At 46.2% G+C, this 17,436-nt stretch overlaps 2 protein-coding genes across 7 annotated transcripts in view; one reads left to right on the top strand and one right to left on the bottom strand.

The window, feature by feature from the left end:
- The window catches only part of IKZF4 (IKAROS family zinc finger 4), an 86,975-nt gene extending 77,142 nt beyond the window's left edge, over window positions 1–9,833 (top strand). For all 6 annotated transcript variants that reach the window (XM_044449496.1, XM_044449494.1, XM_044449493.1 and 3 more), the window contains one exon: window positions 3,071–9,833. In XM_044449496.1, coding sequence (XP_044305431.1) covers window positions 3,071–3,822 — 752 coding nt within the window. In that variant the 3' untranslated portion in view covers window positions 3,823–9,833. The remainder of the gene's footprint in view (window positions 1–3,070) is intronic.
- A 2,628-nt stretch (window positions 9,834–12,461) lies between these two features.
- Window positions 12,462–16,718, bottom strand: LOC123033104 (zinc finger protein 696-like). Its single transcript, XM_044449524.1, has 3 exons — window positions 16,017–16,718; window positions 14,249–14,375; window positions 12,462–13,450 (listed from the first exon to the last, which is right to left on the bottom strand). The coding sequence occupies exons 1-3, from the start codon at window positions 16,716–16,718 to the stop codon at window positions 12,462–12,464; spliced, it is 1,818 nt and encodes a 605-aa protein (XP_044305459.1).
- Window positions 16,719–17,436: the final 718 nt, after the last annotated feature.

The following is a 17,436-nucleotide window of genomic DNA, read 5'->3' as shown; positions in this document are numbered from 1 at the left end:
AGGGTCTTCTCCAGTGAGTTACTGCTTCTCATTAGAAGGCCAAAGTATTTGAGTTTCATCTTCAGTATCTGGCCTTCTAAAGAGCAGTCAGGGTTGATTTCCTTTAAGATTGACTGGTTTGATCTCTTTGCAGTCCAAGGGATTCTCAAGAGTCTTCTCCAGCACCTGAATTCAAAGGCCTCAATTCTTTGGTGCTCAGCCTTCCTTATGGTCCAACTTTCACAGCCATAAATTGCAACTGGGAAAACCATAGCTTTGACTATACGAACTTTTGTCAGCAGGGTGATGTCTCTGCTTTTTAGTATGCTGTCTAGATTTGCCATAGCTTTCCTCCCCAGGAGCAAGCGTCTTCTGATTTCTTGGCTGCAGTCCCCATCTGCGGTGATCCTGGAGCCCAGGAAAATAAAATCTGTCTCTACCTCCATTTCTTTCCCATCTATTTGCTAGGAAGTGATAGGACTGGATGCCATGATCTTAGTTTTCTTAATGTTGAGTTTCAAGCCAACTTTTGCGCTCTCCTCCTTCACCCTCATCAAGAGGCTCTTTAGTTCCTCTTCGCTTTCTGCCATTGAAGTGGTATCATCTGCATATCTGAGGTTGTTGATATTTCTCCCGGCATTCTTAATTCTGACTTGTGATTCATCTAGCCCGGCCTTTCACATGATGTGCTCTGCATTTAAGGCAGGTGCCAATATACAACCTTGCCATACTCCTTTCTCAATTTTGAACCAATTAGTGGTTCCATGTCCAGTTCTCACTGTTGCTTCTTGACCCATATACAGGTTTCTCAAGAGACAAATAAGATGTTCTGGTACTCCCATCTCTTTAAGAACTTGCCACAATTTGTTGTGATCCACACAATCAAAGGCTTTAGCATAGTCAATGAAGCAGAAGTAGATGTTTTTCTGGAACTCCTTAGCTTTCTCCATGATCCAGTGTATGTTGGCAATTTGACCTCTGGTTCCTCTGCCTCTTCGAAACCCTGCCTGTACTTCTGGTAGTTCTCGGTCCACATACCGCTGGAGCCTAGCTTGTAGGATTTTGAGCATAACTTTGCTAGCATGTGAAATGAGTGCAATGGTGCGGTAGTTTGAACAATCTTTGGCATTGCCCTTCTTTGGAATTGGAATGTAAACTGACCTTTTCCAATTCTGTGGCCACTGTTGAGTTTTCCATATTTGCTGGCATATTTCGTGCATTGTCTTTTAGGAGTTTGAATAGCTCAGCTGGAATACTGTCTCCTCCACTAGCTTTGATGTTGCCAAGACTTCCTAAGACCCATTTGACTTCACATTCCAGGATGTCTGGCTCGAGGTCAGCAGCCACCCCAACATGGTTATCAGGGACATTAAGATCTTTCTTGTATAGTTCTTCTGTGTAATCTTGCCACCTCTTCTTAATCTCTTCTGCTTCTGTTAGGTCCCTGCCATTTTTGTCCTTTAGCATGCCCATCTTTGCATGAAATGTTCTCTTCATATCTCCAATTTTCTTGAAGAGTTCTCTAGTTTTTCCCATTCTATTGTTTTCCTCTATTTCTTTGCACTGTTCTTTTAAGTAGACCTTCTCATCTCTTCTAGCTCTTCTCTGGAATTCTGCATTCAGTTGGGTGTATCTTTCCCTTTCTCCCTTGCCTTTTGCTTCCCTTCTTTCCTCAGCTATTTGTAAAACTTCCTCAGACAGCTATTTGACTTTTCTTTTCTTTTTGTTGCCACCTCCTGTACAGTGTTGTAAACCTCTGTCCATAGTTCTTCAGGCACTCTGCCTATCAGATCTAATTCCTTAAATCTATTTGTCACCTCCACTGTAAGGAATATGATTTCGGTCATACCTGAGTGGCCTAGTGCTTTTCCCTACTTTCTTCAATTTAAGCCAGAATGTTGCAACAAGAAGCTCATGATCTGAGCCATAGTCAGCTCCTGGTCGTGTTTTTACTGACTGTATAGAGCTTCTCCATCTTTGGCTGCAGAACACATAATCAGTCTGATTTCTGTGTTGACCATCTGGTGATGTCCATGTGTAGAGTTGTCTCTTGGATTGTTGGAAAAGAGTGTTTGCTATGACCAGAGTGTTCTCTTGACAAAATTCTGCCAGCCTTTGTCCTGCTTCATTTTGTACTCCAAGACCAAACTTGCCTATTATTCCGGTTATCTTTTGACCTCCTACTTTAGCATTCCAATCCCCCATGATGATAAGGACATCATTATTTGGTGTTATTTCTAGAATGTGTTGTAGGTCTTCATAGAACTGGTCAACTTCAGCCTCTTCAGCAACAGTGGTTGGGGCATAGACTTGGACTACTGTGATGTTGAATGGTTTGCCTTGGATATGAACTGAGATCATTCTGTCATTTTGGAGATTATATCCTAGTACTGCTTTTCCTACTCTTTTATTGACTATGACGGCTACTCCATTTCTTCTGAGGGATTCTTGCCCGCACTAGTATACCTGATGGTCATCTGAATTAAATTCACCCATTCCTGTCCATTTTAGTTCACTGATTCCCAAGATGTTGATGTTCAGTCTTGTCATCTCATGTTTGAGCACATCCCACTTACCTTGATCCATAGATCTTACATTCCAGGTTCCTATGCAGTATTGTTCTCTACAACATTGGACTTTCCTTTCACCACCAGATACATCCGCAACTGAGTGTCCTTTCGGCTTTGACCCAGTAGCTTCTTTCTTACTAAACTGCTTTTCCCTAGTTGTACATTGCACACCTTCTGACCTGAGGGGCTCATCTTCTGGTGTCATATCTTTTTGTTTCCAGTATCTTTTTGTCCATGGGGTTTTCATGGCAAAGATACTGGAGTGGGTTGCCATTTCCTTCTCCAGTGGATCACGTTTTGTCAGAGCCCTCTGCTATGACCTGTCCCTCTTGGGTGGGCCTGCACGGCATAGCTCATAGCTTCTTTGTGTTGTGCAAGCCCCTTCGCCACAGCAAGGCAGTGATCCATGAAGGGGAATATGACAATACACTATTACAAAGAACCAATAACAGTAAAATCATCAATAGGCATCTGGCTGCATAAGGAATGTTCCCATTGATACTCTTTATCCTTTGCCTTAGGAGAGAAGCAGATGCGGTTTGGCCTCTCCGACTTGGCATTTGATGTCAACTCCAGCTTTGAGAAGGACGTGGAGATGGTCGCTTCCCACCATCCCATGGACACTAGCTTTGGTGGTTCCCTCTCGTTCGTGGGGGCAGAACACTTGCGTCCTCTCAGACTGCCACCCACAAACTGCATCTCTGAGATCACGCCTGTCATCAGCTCTGTCTACACTCAAATCCAGCCCCTCCCAGGCAGGCTGGAAATAGCAGGAAACCGGGAAGCTGCTGCTGAAGTCCATGAGGATCTTCCAGATGGGACACAGATTGTATACCGGGCATCACGGGAGCCGAGCATGGTTTCACCTAGCAATGGTTGCCAGGATTCCACAGATACTGAGAGCATCCACGAGGAGAGAGGCTCACAGCAGCCGCTGCTGCCCGGCGTTGGGAACTGCACCAGCAGCCGGCAGAGTCCGGCCTACGCCAAAGAGGACCCAAAACTGCAGGAGGGCATCATCCCCACCACTACTCGGTCAACTCCCAGCTCAGCCAAAGAAGCCCTGCGTGTGGTGAATGATGATGGGGAACAGGTAAAAGCTTTCAAATGTGAGCACTGCCGGATCTTATTCTTGGACCACGTCATGTTCACCATCCATATGGGCTGCCACGGCTTCAGAGACCCTTTTGAATGCAACATCTGTGGCTATCACAGCCAAGACCGGTACGAGTTCTCCTCCCACATAGTGCGAGGGGAGCATAAGGTAGGCTAGCCCCACACCCCCTCTTCCCTCTGGTCCCACACTCCGTCTCACTAGTACTCCATCCTGGTTAGGCATGGAACTGTCCATTCTTTTGTACTCCTTTGCACTGACTTTGGCTAAAAAAGAGAAATATAAAAAAACCCTAACTTTAAAAAAATCCAACAAACTTGAGATGGGGAGGAGCTCATAACATTTTGCCTTTTCTGTGCGGTGTTATTTAAATACTGTTAATCAGTTTTAAAATTCTTTTGTGCTTTTCTCTCCCATGTAGTTATTTATTAATCTTTATTTTTCTCTTTAGTTTGTTGGTAAGCCTTTCCATTCAGTCATTTTGCAGGGACCCTCTCCACTGAGGGGTATGTAAGGCGCTGGTATACTTCAGCAATGTACTTGTTGTCAAGGTCTAAGTCTCTTCCTCCTCCTCCTCCTCCACTTAAAGTTTATTTGGGCTTCTTTTTGTTTCAGTTCAGGTGTCTCTGTCAAGGCACCATGTTAGACATAAAGAACCTCAGATCAGGTGCTAACACATTATAGAACTTCCCCCGTTCAAGGGGCTAGGAAAGCCACGGCTTGAGTTGGTAGATGTCAGACTGAACCGCATATGCCCTCTTTTATGGGTGTCTGTGAAATGGAGATGGAAAGGTATCCTGCTAGGAACCCTGTGGGCCCAAGATCGCAATACCTCTGTGCTTCTGCTTGCAACAGCTTTCACGTGAAATGTGCTTTCTCCTGTCTTGGGGCCAAGGTGGGGTGGTGGATTTTGCAACTGGTGAAGATGAAGGGGCTGCAGCGCCACCTACATGAAGGACGGTGGTGAGCACTTTGTAAAAGAGTTTGCTAGCATGCTGCCTTTCAGAGTCAGCTGGGGATCGGCATGAGGAAAGCAGATGCTGTTTCCAGGATGCAGTGAAGGAGTCTTAGCATGTTAATGCTTTGCATTAACAAGCGGCTATGTTCTGTTTCCTGAGCTGTTAAGAATCTGGGATGTCCTCCTGCATGAACATATTTGGCGTCCCTGTTAGTCAGCCAGAAGGGCTGTCTGAGCTTTCATCCTTAGCTCTTAAAGAGCCATTCTTATTGCAGGCTTTGGGAGGCATAAGCCTCAGCTCTTAGCTGGGTGTATGTCACTCAGCTAAGAATCCTATCCCCTAAAACATGCTCCTTCAGCATACAGGAAGTTGTAAACATGACGGTGTTGCCCAGAATCTGATTCCGAGGAGTCACTGTCAAGGTAAGAGGCAAGGAAGATGCCAGTGCGAGCCTCTATGTAGTCATCTTAGCAGCCTTGCTTGCTAGTGAGAATTGTTTTGGGGTCAGCTAAGCAGTTTCCTGCAACGGCTAGAACCCAGCGGTTCATGCCCTACCACTTCCTCTTGTTGTTCCCACGCCTAACATCTGTCTGTTCAGTCATTCTTCCCAGAACTGGTTTTCACTGAGCAAGGTGAGATTTGACAGCCTGGCTTCTGCTGGTAATGCCTGCCGCTGTTTGCACAGATCAGTCAGGAGCCTTATGGAATGATGCTCAGAAAGCCTGCCCTTTTGGGGCCCCTTAGCAAGAACTGACATTAGCAACCATGAACTAGAAGGTCTGTGACTTGTGGTTCCATGGAAAGCTACATACTGTAGCCAGGCAGAGAAGAGAATGGCTTCTAGGCTGATTTGCTGTAACAGCATAGGACAAGAGGTATAGAGTGGTCTTCCCTGACCCAGCGCCCCCCTGCAAGTGTTGGCTTGCAACTTCCATAATTTCCCTGGTGGCTCACTGGAAATTGTGGAAGTTGCATTCCTACACATCTGGAGGACACAAGGAGGAGGCTGGTCCAGAGCAACTGCTAGCAAAATCCAGCCAACCAGGGTTGACATTGGTTCCCCAAGGTGCCAGAGAGGGCCAGTAGCTTTGCATATTTTAGTGTCTTAAAACCATGACTACCGTGAAGGGCTGATACATCCATTCTCTTGTGTGGTTGAAGATTGGTGCTGGTACTGGACCATAGGCAAGGTGGTAACTCCACTTGTCACACTTATGTAGTCATTCCTACCAATCAAAGTTGAAATCTGGGTGCTCCTTGCTCCTGAGAAAATAAATCACCAAGTTAGAAGGCATTTATGCTGAGGCAACAGAACTTGGGAGTTTGCCTTTCTCCAAGGCTTGGCCCTTCACTTCAGCCTGCTAAAAAAACTTACCTGACAGAAAGGTATGACTATTAAAACTGTCTTTCTAGTCTTAGTTGGGAAAACGATATGGTGAGGAGGAAAGTGCTGATGGTTTTAAGTAAACGCCCATAATGCATAAAACTTGCTCAACAGCAGCAAAACTGCTTCCTTGTGGGATAAACCAAAGGCTGTACTTTTTCTACTAAAACAAAAAAAAAAAAACAAGAACCTCAAGTTACAACATTGTGCTCATGTTCACCTCTTTATTCCTTTCTGAGATGTGAAATACTTTTTTTTAAGGCCAGACAGACTTGCTTAACTGGAAAGGCCTTGTCAAATGGGATTTTTCTGCAAATTATTTAAGGAGGGATGGGGATACACCTCCTTTTTAATAGTTTTACTCCACTGTCTTACCACACTTCTTAAAAGCTCTTAGCTTTTCTGGTACAAAGTCACTTTTCCCCTTCTTCTCTCTCACCTAGCATATGAATGGTATCCTATAAGCTCAAAAGATGTTTTGAGCTGGTCCCAGCAATGTATATTGTCACTTCAGCAGATGAGGAGAGAATGGGCTATTAAATAGATTATCATTGTGCAATACAGATGAAACATGTTGGGAGACTTTGCCAAATCGCTAATGTTAGGGGGGCTTAAGAGTCAAGTTCTTGTAGTTTTCAATGAGGATTGTACTTCTAATTTTCTGAAATTTCGTAAGCCTTTGAGTAAAGGATTCTGATTTTTTTAAAGCACTCATATCTCCTATTGATGTACATTAAAGTATTCAACACTTTTTGTGATTGTTAATCCAAAGGATCCATTCACTTAACATAGTTTTCCTACAGTAATTCCCCAAACTTGGATATTTATTAAAGTGTGTTGTATGAATCAAACTGCCCGCTGGTGACTCTGTGGATGGCAGTTCTGCCCTGGGCATTGTCATGGGGAGGGTATTGTCTCCTGTGATTCTCCCCATGATTTCCTGTGATTGGAAAAAGTCATGCACACCAGCCCTTAGGCATTATACTTTTGAATGTTTTATCTTTATGCTGCCCTAAAGGTTAATTTTTTCTACTAGAGATCTTACAAAGATGAAGGCTTTGGTCAGATTACCGCCAGTAGTTTGGTTAGATAACAACTATGTTGAATGAACGAACTCAAGGTGTTGTGCAAGGTGTTCTGTTTGTGCCCCTCAAAATTTGAGAGCTCTTTTTGCAGTTACTTTTAAAACACACAGGCAGGCTCTCGGGAAAGTTTGTCCATAGAGCTGCAAACAGGATGTAGGATATTGAATGTATACTTATTACATGTAATAAAATAATTGATCATTGTTTTCCAAAGTAAAACATTTGCTGCTCACTCAGTGACTGTTTTGGCTCATTTTGCAAGTATGTAGAAATGTTTTTTAAAAACTGCTTGAGAACAAATTATCAACATATTTTTCCCAGGGACAGCCTAATAGGCCAGTATTTTAAATTCTTCTTATAGTCTATTTCTGGGATTATCCTTACAAAAGTTACATGATACAGCCTGTTCATATAACTGCATTTGGAGAAAGGCTTAAAAATGGTCACCTGAGCACCAGTGTTACAATGGTATTAGTTCTCTGCAAGATGATATTTGCACGTCTTTAGATCCAAGCAGGTTTGTGTATAAAGAGTAATGAGAATAGCAGTCCCTAAACTCAGTTGTGTGAATGCTTCTTTTCAGTGTGGATTTAGATCTAGGTTAGATATACAAGAGCTAGTCCCACATTTTATGGGTAGACCGTATTCCTTTAGGATCTGACAAATAGCACTTGTCCTCCAGGTACATAAAGCTTTCTTGACCTTTTAAGGCCTCTGCTCCAACAGATTTGGAGTAAAATCTGTTTATCTTAACTGGAAAGCATTATTTTGTCCATAATACCAAAGTGTAACAAAATGGGTAGTTACAAAACTCTTTAGCCAAACCCCCAAATTGTCTAACATTGCATGGAAAGGGTGTAATTCCTCCCTCCCCTGCAGCTTAGACAGAAATAATTAAATCTGTGTTTATGTAGCCAGTCTTTAAGCAGAACTGGAGATAAAGCCTACAGCAACATTTGCATCTAGTTTCTTTCCAAGTAATAAATCAGCTTATAGAGCTCTGAAAAATTATGCTTAAAAGAGAAATAACAAGACCTAGTTCACAAAAAAGTGCTAACTTATGGCTCATTGGCCTACCTGGGAGATCAGTGGGAGATCAGTGAACAAACTGTGGATGTTTTTTCTTCATTCCTGGAGCTGTTTGTTTCCTCCTCCTTCACCTACTCCCTCTCTGCATCCTAAATGCCTTTGTGGTACTCTAGTACTGGTAGTTTTGTAGAGTTGCTGAGGGCTCTCCTTCCCCTCCTCCTTTTACAGCACTTTCCTAACATCTTTTATCCTGGTGAAACAACTCATGTACAACCCACAGTTCTGGATTCATACATAACCCATGAGTTTAAAAACCCAGAGTTCATAGCCCAACCAGTCATGGGTTCTCTTTCTGGGTTAACTGGATTCACACATCACTACAACCCAGAATTTAACAACCTCATAGGTTAGTGTTATGTACACAGTCCAAGAGTATAGAGTTTTGCTATGAATCTGCTTTTTAAAAAATTCTGAATTCTAGAGGGGATTCTCACTGTACTTTTACCTTTTCCATGTAAGATGAGAATTCTTTCCAGCTCCAAGAGACAACATTCTGGGAAGATGCATCATTTTTTCCAACACAGAGACTAATATTGCTATCAAACCTGTGTAAAAATAGCCTGAATGGCTGTCCAGATATGCTTGTTATATTGATGTATTTGTCAAGAAGTAGAAGCATTTTGGCATATGAGATAGGGAATAAAACATGCTTGTGACATTTTCCTTGTTACATTTTTACATAATTTTCCCTGATACAGGTATGAAACTTTGACACATGCAGAACATTAATAGGGGAATCAGCTTTCATAGTTGGATACTGACACCTTGAAAGCCAAAGATGGCCCTTGGGTGCTTGGCTTCATTCGACAGACAAACTGATAAATTAAAGCACCTAAAGTGTCATTTTTACTGTTGCTTTTTCTAAAAAAACAAAACAAAACAAAAAAGATCCCTTTGTGCCTCCATATGAGCCCACATTCAGATGTTTTTCTTAATTTACTACTTTGTTTTTTGGGGGAGTAGACCTCTTATCTGCAGGAACCTTTTGATTTTTTTAATGGACATTTTAAGGAGTTCTAGTGCTAAAATGAAGATGTCCAGAATATCACTATTAAACTGTATTTACTGCACTGTGGAATGGTACTAAACTCTCTCTTAACCCTGCTTCTGTGATGAACCAGGGAGCAAGAATCCTGTTTTGGACTTCACATCTTACCTCCTGCTGTCCCCTTTTGTGAAAATGAAAACAGGTTTGTTTTTAGAGAAATAACGCTCTGAAATTTCTAAGAAACCAGTATTCCATGTTATTTTTGCTTTCACCTGTATGAAGAGCCTAAAAACAAATGTAGGAATTTTGTAAAACTCCAGGTCTCTTTAACTTGTGTAAATATATATATTTTTTAACCAGATGTATGAAGAACAAAAAGATGTGCAATATCCCCAACCTGCCACAGTATCCTTTTCTCCTTTCTAACAAGCTTTCATTTGTATATTGTTAATTGGGTTTGCTGGTGTTGCGCTCTTTTTCCCCCTCTTTTTTTGGGCGGGGTTAAACTTGCTTTTAAATAAAAAGAAAAACCTCTTACTGCAAAAGCTTTTTTGTATCTGTAATATATTGTAAGTACATATTTGTGTAATGGAGATTATACTACTGTTAAGTTTTGTACTGTACTGGCTGAAGGTCTGTTATAAATAAACATGAGTAATTTAACAGTCTGGCCTCTGACTGCCCTTAGCTATACAGCAGAACCTGATGCAGACACGGTCAGCCGTGCCGATGCCCTCTCACAGGTAAAGGATCCCTCATTCATGTCTCAAGAGAGAGTACATGCTGCACATCCTCATCCCCCCCACAACCCGCCCCCCAGTAGTCTGGTGTTTCACCTACACAGCTCCTATATCCACCAGCTCTGAGTCAGCATGCAACAGTTTTGAGGCAGCAGCCCCCCCCCCCCCGTAAAGAAAAACCTGTTACACCACTAACACCAAACTCTTTCTGCTGAAAGGAACTTTAGCTGAGACTTCATGAAGCCATGCACAGACTGTTATTTTAAAAATGAAACTGCTTTCTTAAATGCCTCTACATCCTCATGTAGCGGGCCTATTTTGTGAGCCGCCCCGAGGCTTTGTTGCAATGGGGGCGGCATAGAAATGTTTTAAATAAATAAATAAATAATCTCTAAAGAGCAGGGACTGCCAAGATGTGGGAGGAGACAGTGACACTTAAGAAGTGAGACACATCAGGAGCTGCCACATATACTTCCAGACGCAATGTAAACGATGCTTCAGACAAATAATTTATAGGAGCAGGAATTTGTTTATTAAAACATCTGAGGTTGATAATATTTTAATCCTTATACCAGAAGTTCTTTAAAAGTAGGGCTGTGTAAACTCCGTGCTGTAAGTTGAAAGCTTGGTGCTAAAGTTAAATTCTATGAACAGCCGTAAATTCAGTTGTTTCGGCTGGTGGTCATCACAGGCAGAGGTTAGATGTTAAGGTATCAGAGTCTCCCCTGATGACTGAACATGTGATACAACTCAGCTCCCCAGATGAATATGTCCCTTGCTTCTAGAATCCCACCAGGAACCACCCACATACTAGCTTTACCTTATCTTCACAGCGATGCATGCTAACAACTCTTTTAGTTTAATTTTTAAATGCAAAGAGAAGCACCTCAACCTGATATTCCTTGCTTCTGTAGAATCATAAAGTACACACAGCCCTGCCTAAAGCGATTACAATTTTTGTCAGTTCCATACTAAAGTTCTGAATGATTTCTTTCTAAAAAATATTTTGCCACTTCAGAACAAATATCACTCTAACCTACCCCACCCCGCAAAAGCAACAATTCGCCTCTTGCCTAATGTTACCAATTTCCATACTTTGCCCCCAAATATTTCTGCTCAAATGGTGATGCTAACTAGAACTGTGTTAAGGGATTAATGCTTCATAAACTGGCTTGCTGCTTTTCCTCTCCTGGCAGGGCTCCAAGGTCTTGAACAGAAGCTGTGCAGTAGGTCAAGCTCTTCCCACTGGAGAGCCTCCATCTTTAAAGCCACCAGAATCTGGACCAAAACAAACTGTAATGATCAGAAGCCAAACAAAGCGCCAGCCAGCTCCAGGGTCCCACTCCGCACAAGTCAAGTGCAGTTACTGCTGCTCCTGCCCCCACCTATTCCACCTCCAGTGTACAGCTCCAGTCATTCATTCTCCATCATTAACACTGAGATGTTGAGGCATATGATTCCCAGCTGCCTAGGTTGGGTTGCCCAATCCCCTCGTGTGAGCTGGCTGGCAGGGGACAATGCTCAGTTTGAGTTGGGACTTCCTGCTTGCCGTGGTTCATAAAGCCTCAGACTTGAACTGTAGCCAGCAAAACTCAGCAGCTGTAAAACAGCAGCAAAGCCCACCGTTTGCAGGTATCAAGGCTCAGATCCAGTCTCTGCCATCACAGGATTTCATGTAGCTGGGCAAGACCCCTGCCTGAGATTTGGAAGAACTGCCGCCAGTGAGACGGGACAATATCAATGGCTTGGTTTAGTAAAAGGCAACTCCTTAGGTGATTAAACAGCCCTTGTTCAAATTGCCCTGGATGTGGTTGAAGCTAGGACAAGATTTCTGACTGTCCCACCTTGATTAACAGTCTGCTGGGTTTTCCACACATGCAGAGAAGTAGAAGGCAACGAAGCCATCACCACCATCAACTGAAGATGCAAGAAAGTCCATGCCATTATCACAGGGCAGCCTTGTGCATTGCCCTGGCTCCACTGGTCTTAGGATGAGCTGGCTACTTTCCCCAGTTCCCATCTAAGTTTTCCCTGGTATGGAAGAATTGCATTCCCTTCCTCTTCAGTACCCCAGTGTAGGGCACTAAGAGATCATCTTCCCAGCTGAGCCTCGGACACATGCATAGCAGACAGAGACATTCAGCTTCTCTCTCTCACAGTGACGGGGAGCTATTCTTTCAAAAGGAACCCTGCTCCTATTTCTACACAGCCCATAAAGACAGAGCGGTTACTTGGCAGAGGGTTATCCCGATCACTGTGTGCAGAGCAAATTGCAGCAACTCTGCTTCTTTCAAAGCTTATTGTGCAGCAGAAAACTCACCCACGTGGAGAGGAAAGAACACGATCATTCATTCCTCACATCTTTTCTTTCCAGAAGGAACAGCTGCCGCCACCAAGTGCCCCCACGCCCACCCTGCAGTGTTCGTAGCAGCCCAGGCAGGAGATAGCAATGGACAAGTGCTCTCATGACCAGTTTTACTCAACACCAGAGGAAAGGGGAAAAGGAGCTTGGGGGAAATCCCCTCGGTATGTTTTCTGTGTGAAGGGCAGGCCTCAAGAGCTGGGAGACAGGATCAAGCTGGACCCCGCCAGATTCTCCAGTTCTTCTTTTTCCTGCTTGATCCCATGAACTTGGAACTCACTGTTTGCCTGCACCTCCATTTGCCCAGACGTGCTCTCTTTTGGGTTTTCCTTTAAATGGCACTTCTGGTGTTTCACCAGCACTCCCCTCTGCCTGAATCGTCTCCCACACTCGAGGCAGCGGTAGGGTTTTTCTCCAGTGTGGATTCTCTGATGTGTAATAAGGTCAGAAAGCCTTGTGAACCTCCTCTCACACTCATCACAGGGGTAGGGCTTCTCTCCTGTGTGGATTTTTTGGTGCCGCGTAAGGTCGGAAGGATAGGCAAACTTCCTGCCACACACCTTGCAGGAGAAGGGCTTCTCCCCGGAGTGGGTTCGCTGGTGTGAGACAAGATTGGAATGCTGGATAAACCTTTTCCCACAGACCCCACAGGCATGGGGCTTTTCTCCCGTGTGGATCCTCCTGTGCGTGGTAAGGGAGGAAGAGGAAACAAACCGCTTCCCACAGTCAGCACAGGCGTAGGGCTTCTGGCCCATATGGTTGCGCTCGTGTATCTTCAGAGCTGACTGGTGGCTGAAGCATTTCTGGCAGTACGAGCAGCGGTAGGGCTGCTCCCCCGAGTGGCTCCTTTGATGGCTGACCAGGTAGGCCCGCTGGCTGAATGTGTCTCCGCACTCGGAGCAGATGTGAGGCTTCTCCCCGGAGTGGATTTTCTGATGCCTCGTAAGGTGGGAGAGCTGGCTAAAGCTTTTCCCGCACTCAATGCACAGGTAGGGCTTTTCTCCTGTGTGGACGTTCAGGTGCTTAGCCAGGTCGGAGGGCCGGGTGAAGCTTTTGCCACACTCAATGCAGAGGTGAGATTTCTCTTTTCTCTGGGACCCCTCGGAGGCTGGGAGTGCTTCCTCTTCCCTAGGCTCCTGGGGGTCATGCGACTCCTCAGTCCTGCCCGAGAGACTGGCACCTGCGGGAGGAGGAAGCAGGTCACATGGTCACTCCTCGGCCACTGCCGAGGGGGCGGGGCAGCAATGGTGGCTCCTCCTCCCTCCACCCCCCAAGGCAGCAGTTACACCTGTGGCGATCGATGGGGAGCCCATGACCACGGATTTTAAATCCTGCACTAAAACTGCCCAAGAGCAGACAACTCAAAGGCCACATTTGTCCATTTTAAGGATTATGTGAGTTCACAGGCAACACAGACACAGAATGCTTCGCGTGTCATGCATGAATTGCTTCCTTTATCATTAGATTTGGAGGTTGCTTTGCGGCCCTGGACCCTCAGAGTGGCTTACAATAATATAAAACCTTGCAACGACCGCCATAAACATAATTTAAATTTAAACATAAAAAATCAATACATAGATATAAAGCTAAGAGCAACCAGACAAGTGTACAGTCTGGTCTCAAAAAGCTTGATGGAGCAAATTAATGTTTACCATCTGCTTATCTTAACTGGGAAGCCAGTGGGGCCGCATGGGGAGGTGTCACTGGAGCCCTGTGGCCACTCACAGGCTGTGCTGAAGTCGAAGGTCCCAAGCAGCTTTTAATGACAGCCCCCCAGTAGCTAAGCCAAACTACCTGACCCTGTGAATTGATGCAGGAACTGAAAAGGGGCCAGAGAGGATGCTGCAGGAGCCCCACAGCACCCACAACGATGCTTGACCAGCACAGTGTGTCCAGAGGGTTGCTGGGACCAGTCTGCAGCCGTATGGAGTGCAGGAGTGACAGAGAGGGTAGTCACTCAGGAAAAAGGCCCCCTTACCCAGTGAGCAGGCATTGCTGTTCTCCTGCTTCCTGGTCTCCCTGCCAGCCTGCCTCGGCCTGGCATCCAGTGGAACTCTCTGTGCCTCAGAAAAGTCCACAGCCGCCTCTTGGAATGGCTCAGGACCCTGAAACAACAGCAAGAAATGTCTTGTTCACAAGGAGGGACAGTGGCAAAGGATGTACTCAATGGCAGAGAGGAAGGACTTCACATCCAGAGGAAGGACTTCACCCAATTCAAGGTGTTGGTTATGACCTATAAAGCCCTTAACCAGGCTTGGGTCCTGATTACCTGAAGGAGCACTTACATCCATATATGCCCGGCCGCCCCTTGAGATCAGTGGGAGAGGCCCTTCTCCGGGAACTCTCCGTGAAGGATATTAGGAGGGTAAGTACTCGGAGGAGGGCTTTCTCTGCGGTGGTGCCCAATCTATGGAATGCGCTCCCCAGAGAGGTCCGCCTGGCGCCGTCATTATTTGTTTTTCGGCGCCAGGCAAAGACCTTTTTATTCAAACGTTATTTTAATTGTTAATATTATTTATTTATTTATTTTTGGCCAGGTCGACCTAAATTACATTGTTTTTATATTGTGTTTATTTATTTATTATTGTGAGCTGCCCCGAGGCTTTGGCGAATGGGGCGGCATAGAAGCCTCCTAAATAAATAAATAAATCTATGGAACATTCTGTCCCTAAGTTGCCCATTTTATGGACCTCAGGTACATCTGCCCCTACGTGATACTGAAGAACTGGGTGAGAAGGTTCCTGCCAGACGAGAATGGCCAATACTGGGTTAGGTGGATTGGCTCAGAGCAGCTTTGGGCCTTCAAAGCAGGGCAAGAGGAGGTCAAAAGGTTGGAACCGCTTCCTCAACCTGGCACTGGCCAAGAAAGACATTCTGGTCCCTGAGGCAAAGGGTGGGACTCGCCTCCCACTCCACACACAGTCCATGATAAGCCTGGCAGCTGAATCTTACTTCCACACTGCTGGCAAGGCAGTATTGCCCATTGCCCTGAAGGCTGCAGGGCAGGCCCTGTCTGCCCACCAGCAACTCGCCGTAGTCCATGTGCTGCCCTGAGGGAGCGACTTCATTCTGCCTAATGACAGAGCTGCCACTGTGGGGAATTTTCCTTTCTCCTCTTCACCCCAGTGGGAAGCCGAATAAAAACAGCTCACTACTGTACAAGGAAACACGCGTTGCAACCTTCCTCAACTTGGTGCCCCCCAGATGTATTGGACTGCATTTCCTATCATCCCCAACCAGCCTAGCCAATGCTTTTCACATTGCTAGGTTTATTTTCATAGCCCAGCCATGTATATTTTCCTCATATGATTCTTCCTTAATTTAGTGTTCTGTTGGTCTATCTGAAAATTCCAGTTTCTTGTGAAAAGTTCACCAGTGGTGTATTCTTTCCTGCCATAACAAAGTAAGTATCGAAGGTCCTCCATTGTTTTCCATGTGCCTTTCCACTGCTTAAATCCATATTCTTCCTCCAATGCACTATTTGTATACTTATCTCTAAACACTATGAATACGTAAATGCACAATGGGGGGCATCGTCCCGTCGCATCTGGAGGGCATCAGGATGGAGAAGGCTAAGATCTTGTGCAGTGGGCGTGCCTATTTCCATTTTCAAAATATGAATGGCTGGGTGGTACCACAGAAGGGGCATTCCATTTCATAGCACGGGGGGGGGTTGGGGGTGGGGGGGGACACCCTCCATAGCCTGTGCTCTGCACCCTCCCTCCCCGCCAGCCCATCCTTCTCACCTGTTCCTCCTGCGGCTCGCTTTCCTGCTGCCGCAAAATGAACCCCTCGGCCAGGGCGACGGCTTGGGCACAGGTCTCCGGGCTGCGCTCCCTGACCTGGCTTTGGATTTCCTGGGGCAGGATGGTAAGGAACTGCTCTAGGATCAGCAGCTCCACGATCTGCTCTTTCGTGCGGCTCTCTGGCTCCAGCCAGCAATGGCACAGTTCCCGCAGACGGCTACAGACCTCACGGGGCCCCTCAGCCTCCTGGTAGCAGAACTGCCTGAAGCGCTGGCGGTGGATCTCCGTGCTAGGGGAGTTTCCTTGCAGGAAGATGGCCTTCACCTTCCCGTAGTCTACTTTGTCCCTGGAATTCAGGCTGCTGAACGCTTGCCGGGCTTCTGCGCTGAAGGCTGGCATGAGTCGGCTCAGCCCGTCGCCTCTCGGCCATTGGCAGGCACCAAACACGCGCTCGAAAGTGACCAGGTCATCCCAGGAGGCCAGTTCTGGCAGCTGTGGGTTTCCCCATCCAGTGCGGGGCGGCTGCACGGCCTTGAGGAACTCCTGCCAGTGGGCGTCCAGGCGATGCGGCATGCCCTCCTGCTGCGGCACGACCCAGTGTGGGAACTCTCGGGTGACCCCAGGTGGGATGGCGAAGCTCTCTCTTCCGGCCTCCTCCAGTCCCTCCAGTGGCCTGGGGCCCACCGGGGCCTGCTTCTCCATTTCTGCTCCTGTGCTCACCCTCTGGTAAAACTCTCCCTGGACTTGGAGACCTCCCACAACTACTCGGCCATTTTGTCCTCTGCAGGGAGAAGTAGGCGCACTCAGGTCCAGCTTCCTCTCTTCACCTACTGCTTAGGCCCCACTTCTACTGTTTCGTCCCTGAGAAGGCTTCCCTTCTGGGCTCCGTTCTGTGTGTCTGGGCCCTGCTACGGGGAGCGTGTGGAATGCCCTTCTGACAGCTCACGAGGCACATGGGTCCGGACAGAGGGCCCAGGGCATGCCAGTGACGGGGCCAGAGCTCCTGGGCAGTTACCCAGAGCTTGTCCCTAAGAAGAAAAAGAAATGACATGCCATTTGCGATGGCTGCGTTCCACCTCTTCTCCAAGGTGCTCAGGGCAGCATATTTATGGATTTATGGTTATTTATGGTTATCCATTTCCCATTTCAAAACATGCCTGTGAGGAAGGTGAGTTAGAGAAAGAATGATTGGTCACTCACTGGGTTTTTGTGACTTCTCACAATGACACAAAAATGCCATGTGGGATCAGACCAAAGGTCCATCTACTCCAGCACTCTGTATGCATGGCAGCAGACCAGCTGCCCCCTGGATCCCTCACGCAGGATGGGTGCCGGACCTCCGCCTGCCCAGCCCCTCGGCAGCTGGTGTATGCAGGCAGGCCACCTCTGCTGAAGGAGGCAGCACACAGCCGGCCAGGCC

This window comes from Varanus komodoensis, unplaced genomic scaffold (genome assembly GCF_004798865.1).
Source record: "Varanus komodoensis strain SLA01 unplaced genomic scaffold, ASM479886v1 scaffold59_1, whole genome shotgun sequence".
NCBI classification, from domain to species: domain Eukaryota; kingdom Metazoa; phylum Chordata; class Lepidosauria; order Squamata; family Varanidae; genus Varanus; species Varanus komodoensis.
Note: the sequence above shows the minus strand (reverse complement) of the source record. Positions and strands in the feature narration are given on the sequence as shown.

Bases quoted from the DNA above. Each gene is read 5' to 3' on its own strand.
- LOC123033104 (XM_044449524.1), bottom strand. From the start codon at position 16,718: ATGGAGAAGCAGGCCCCGGTGGGCCCCAGGCCACTGGAGGGACTGGAG. The intron at 14,376-16,016 runs GTGAGAAGGATG...CTGTTGTTTCAG, and splicing joins GCGAGCCGCAGGAGGAACAG to GGTCCTGAGCCATTCCAAGA. The intron at 13,451-14,248 runs GTAAGGGGGCCT...CTCCTCCCGCAG, and splicing joins CAGCAATGCCTGCTCACTGG to GTGCCAGTCTCTCGGGCAGG.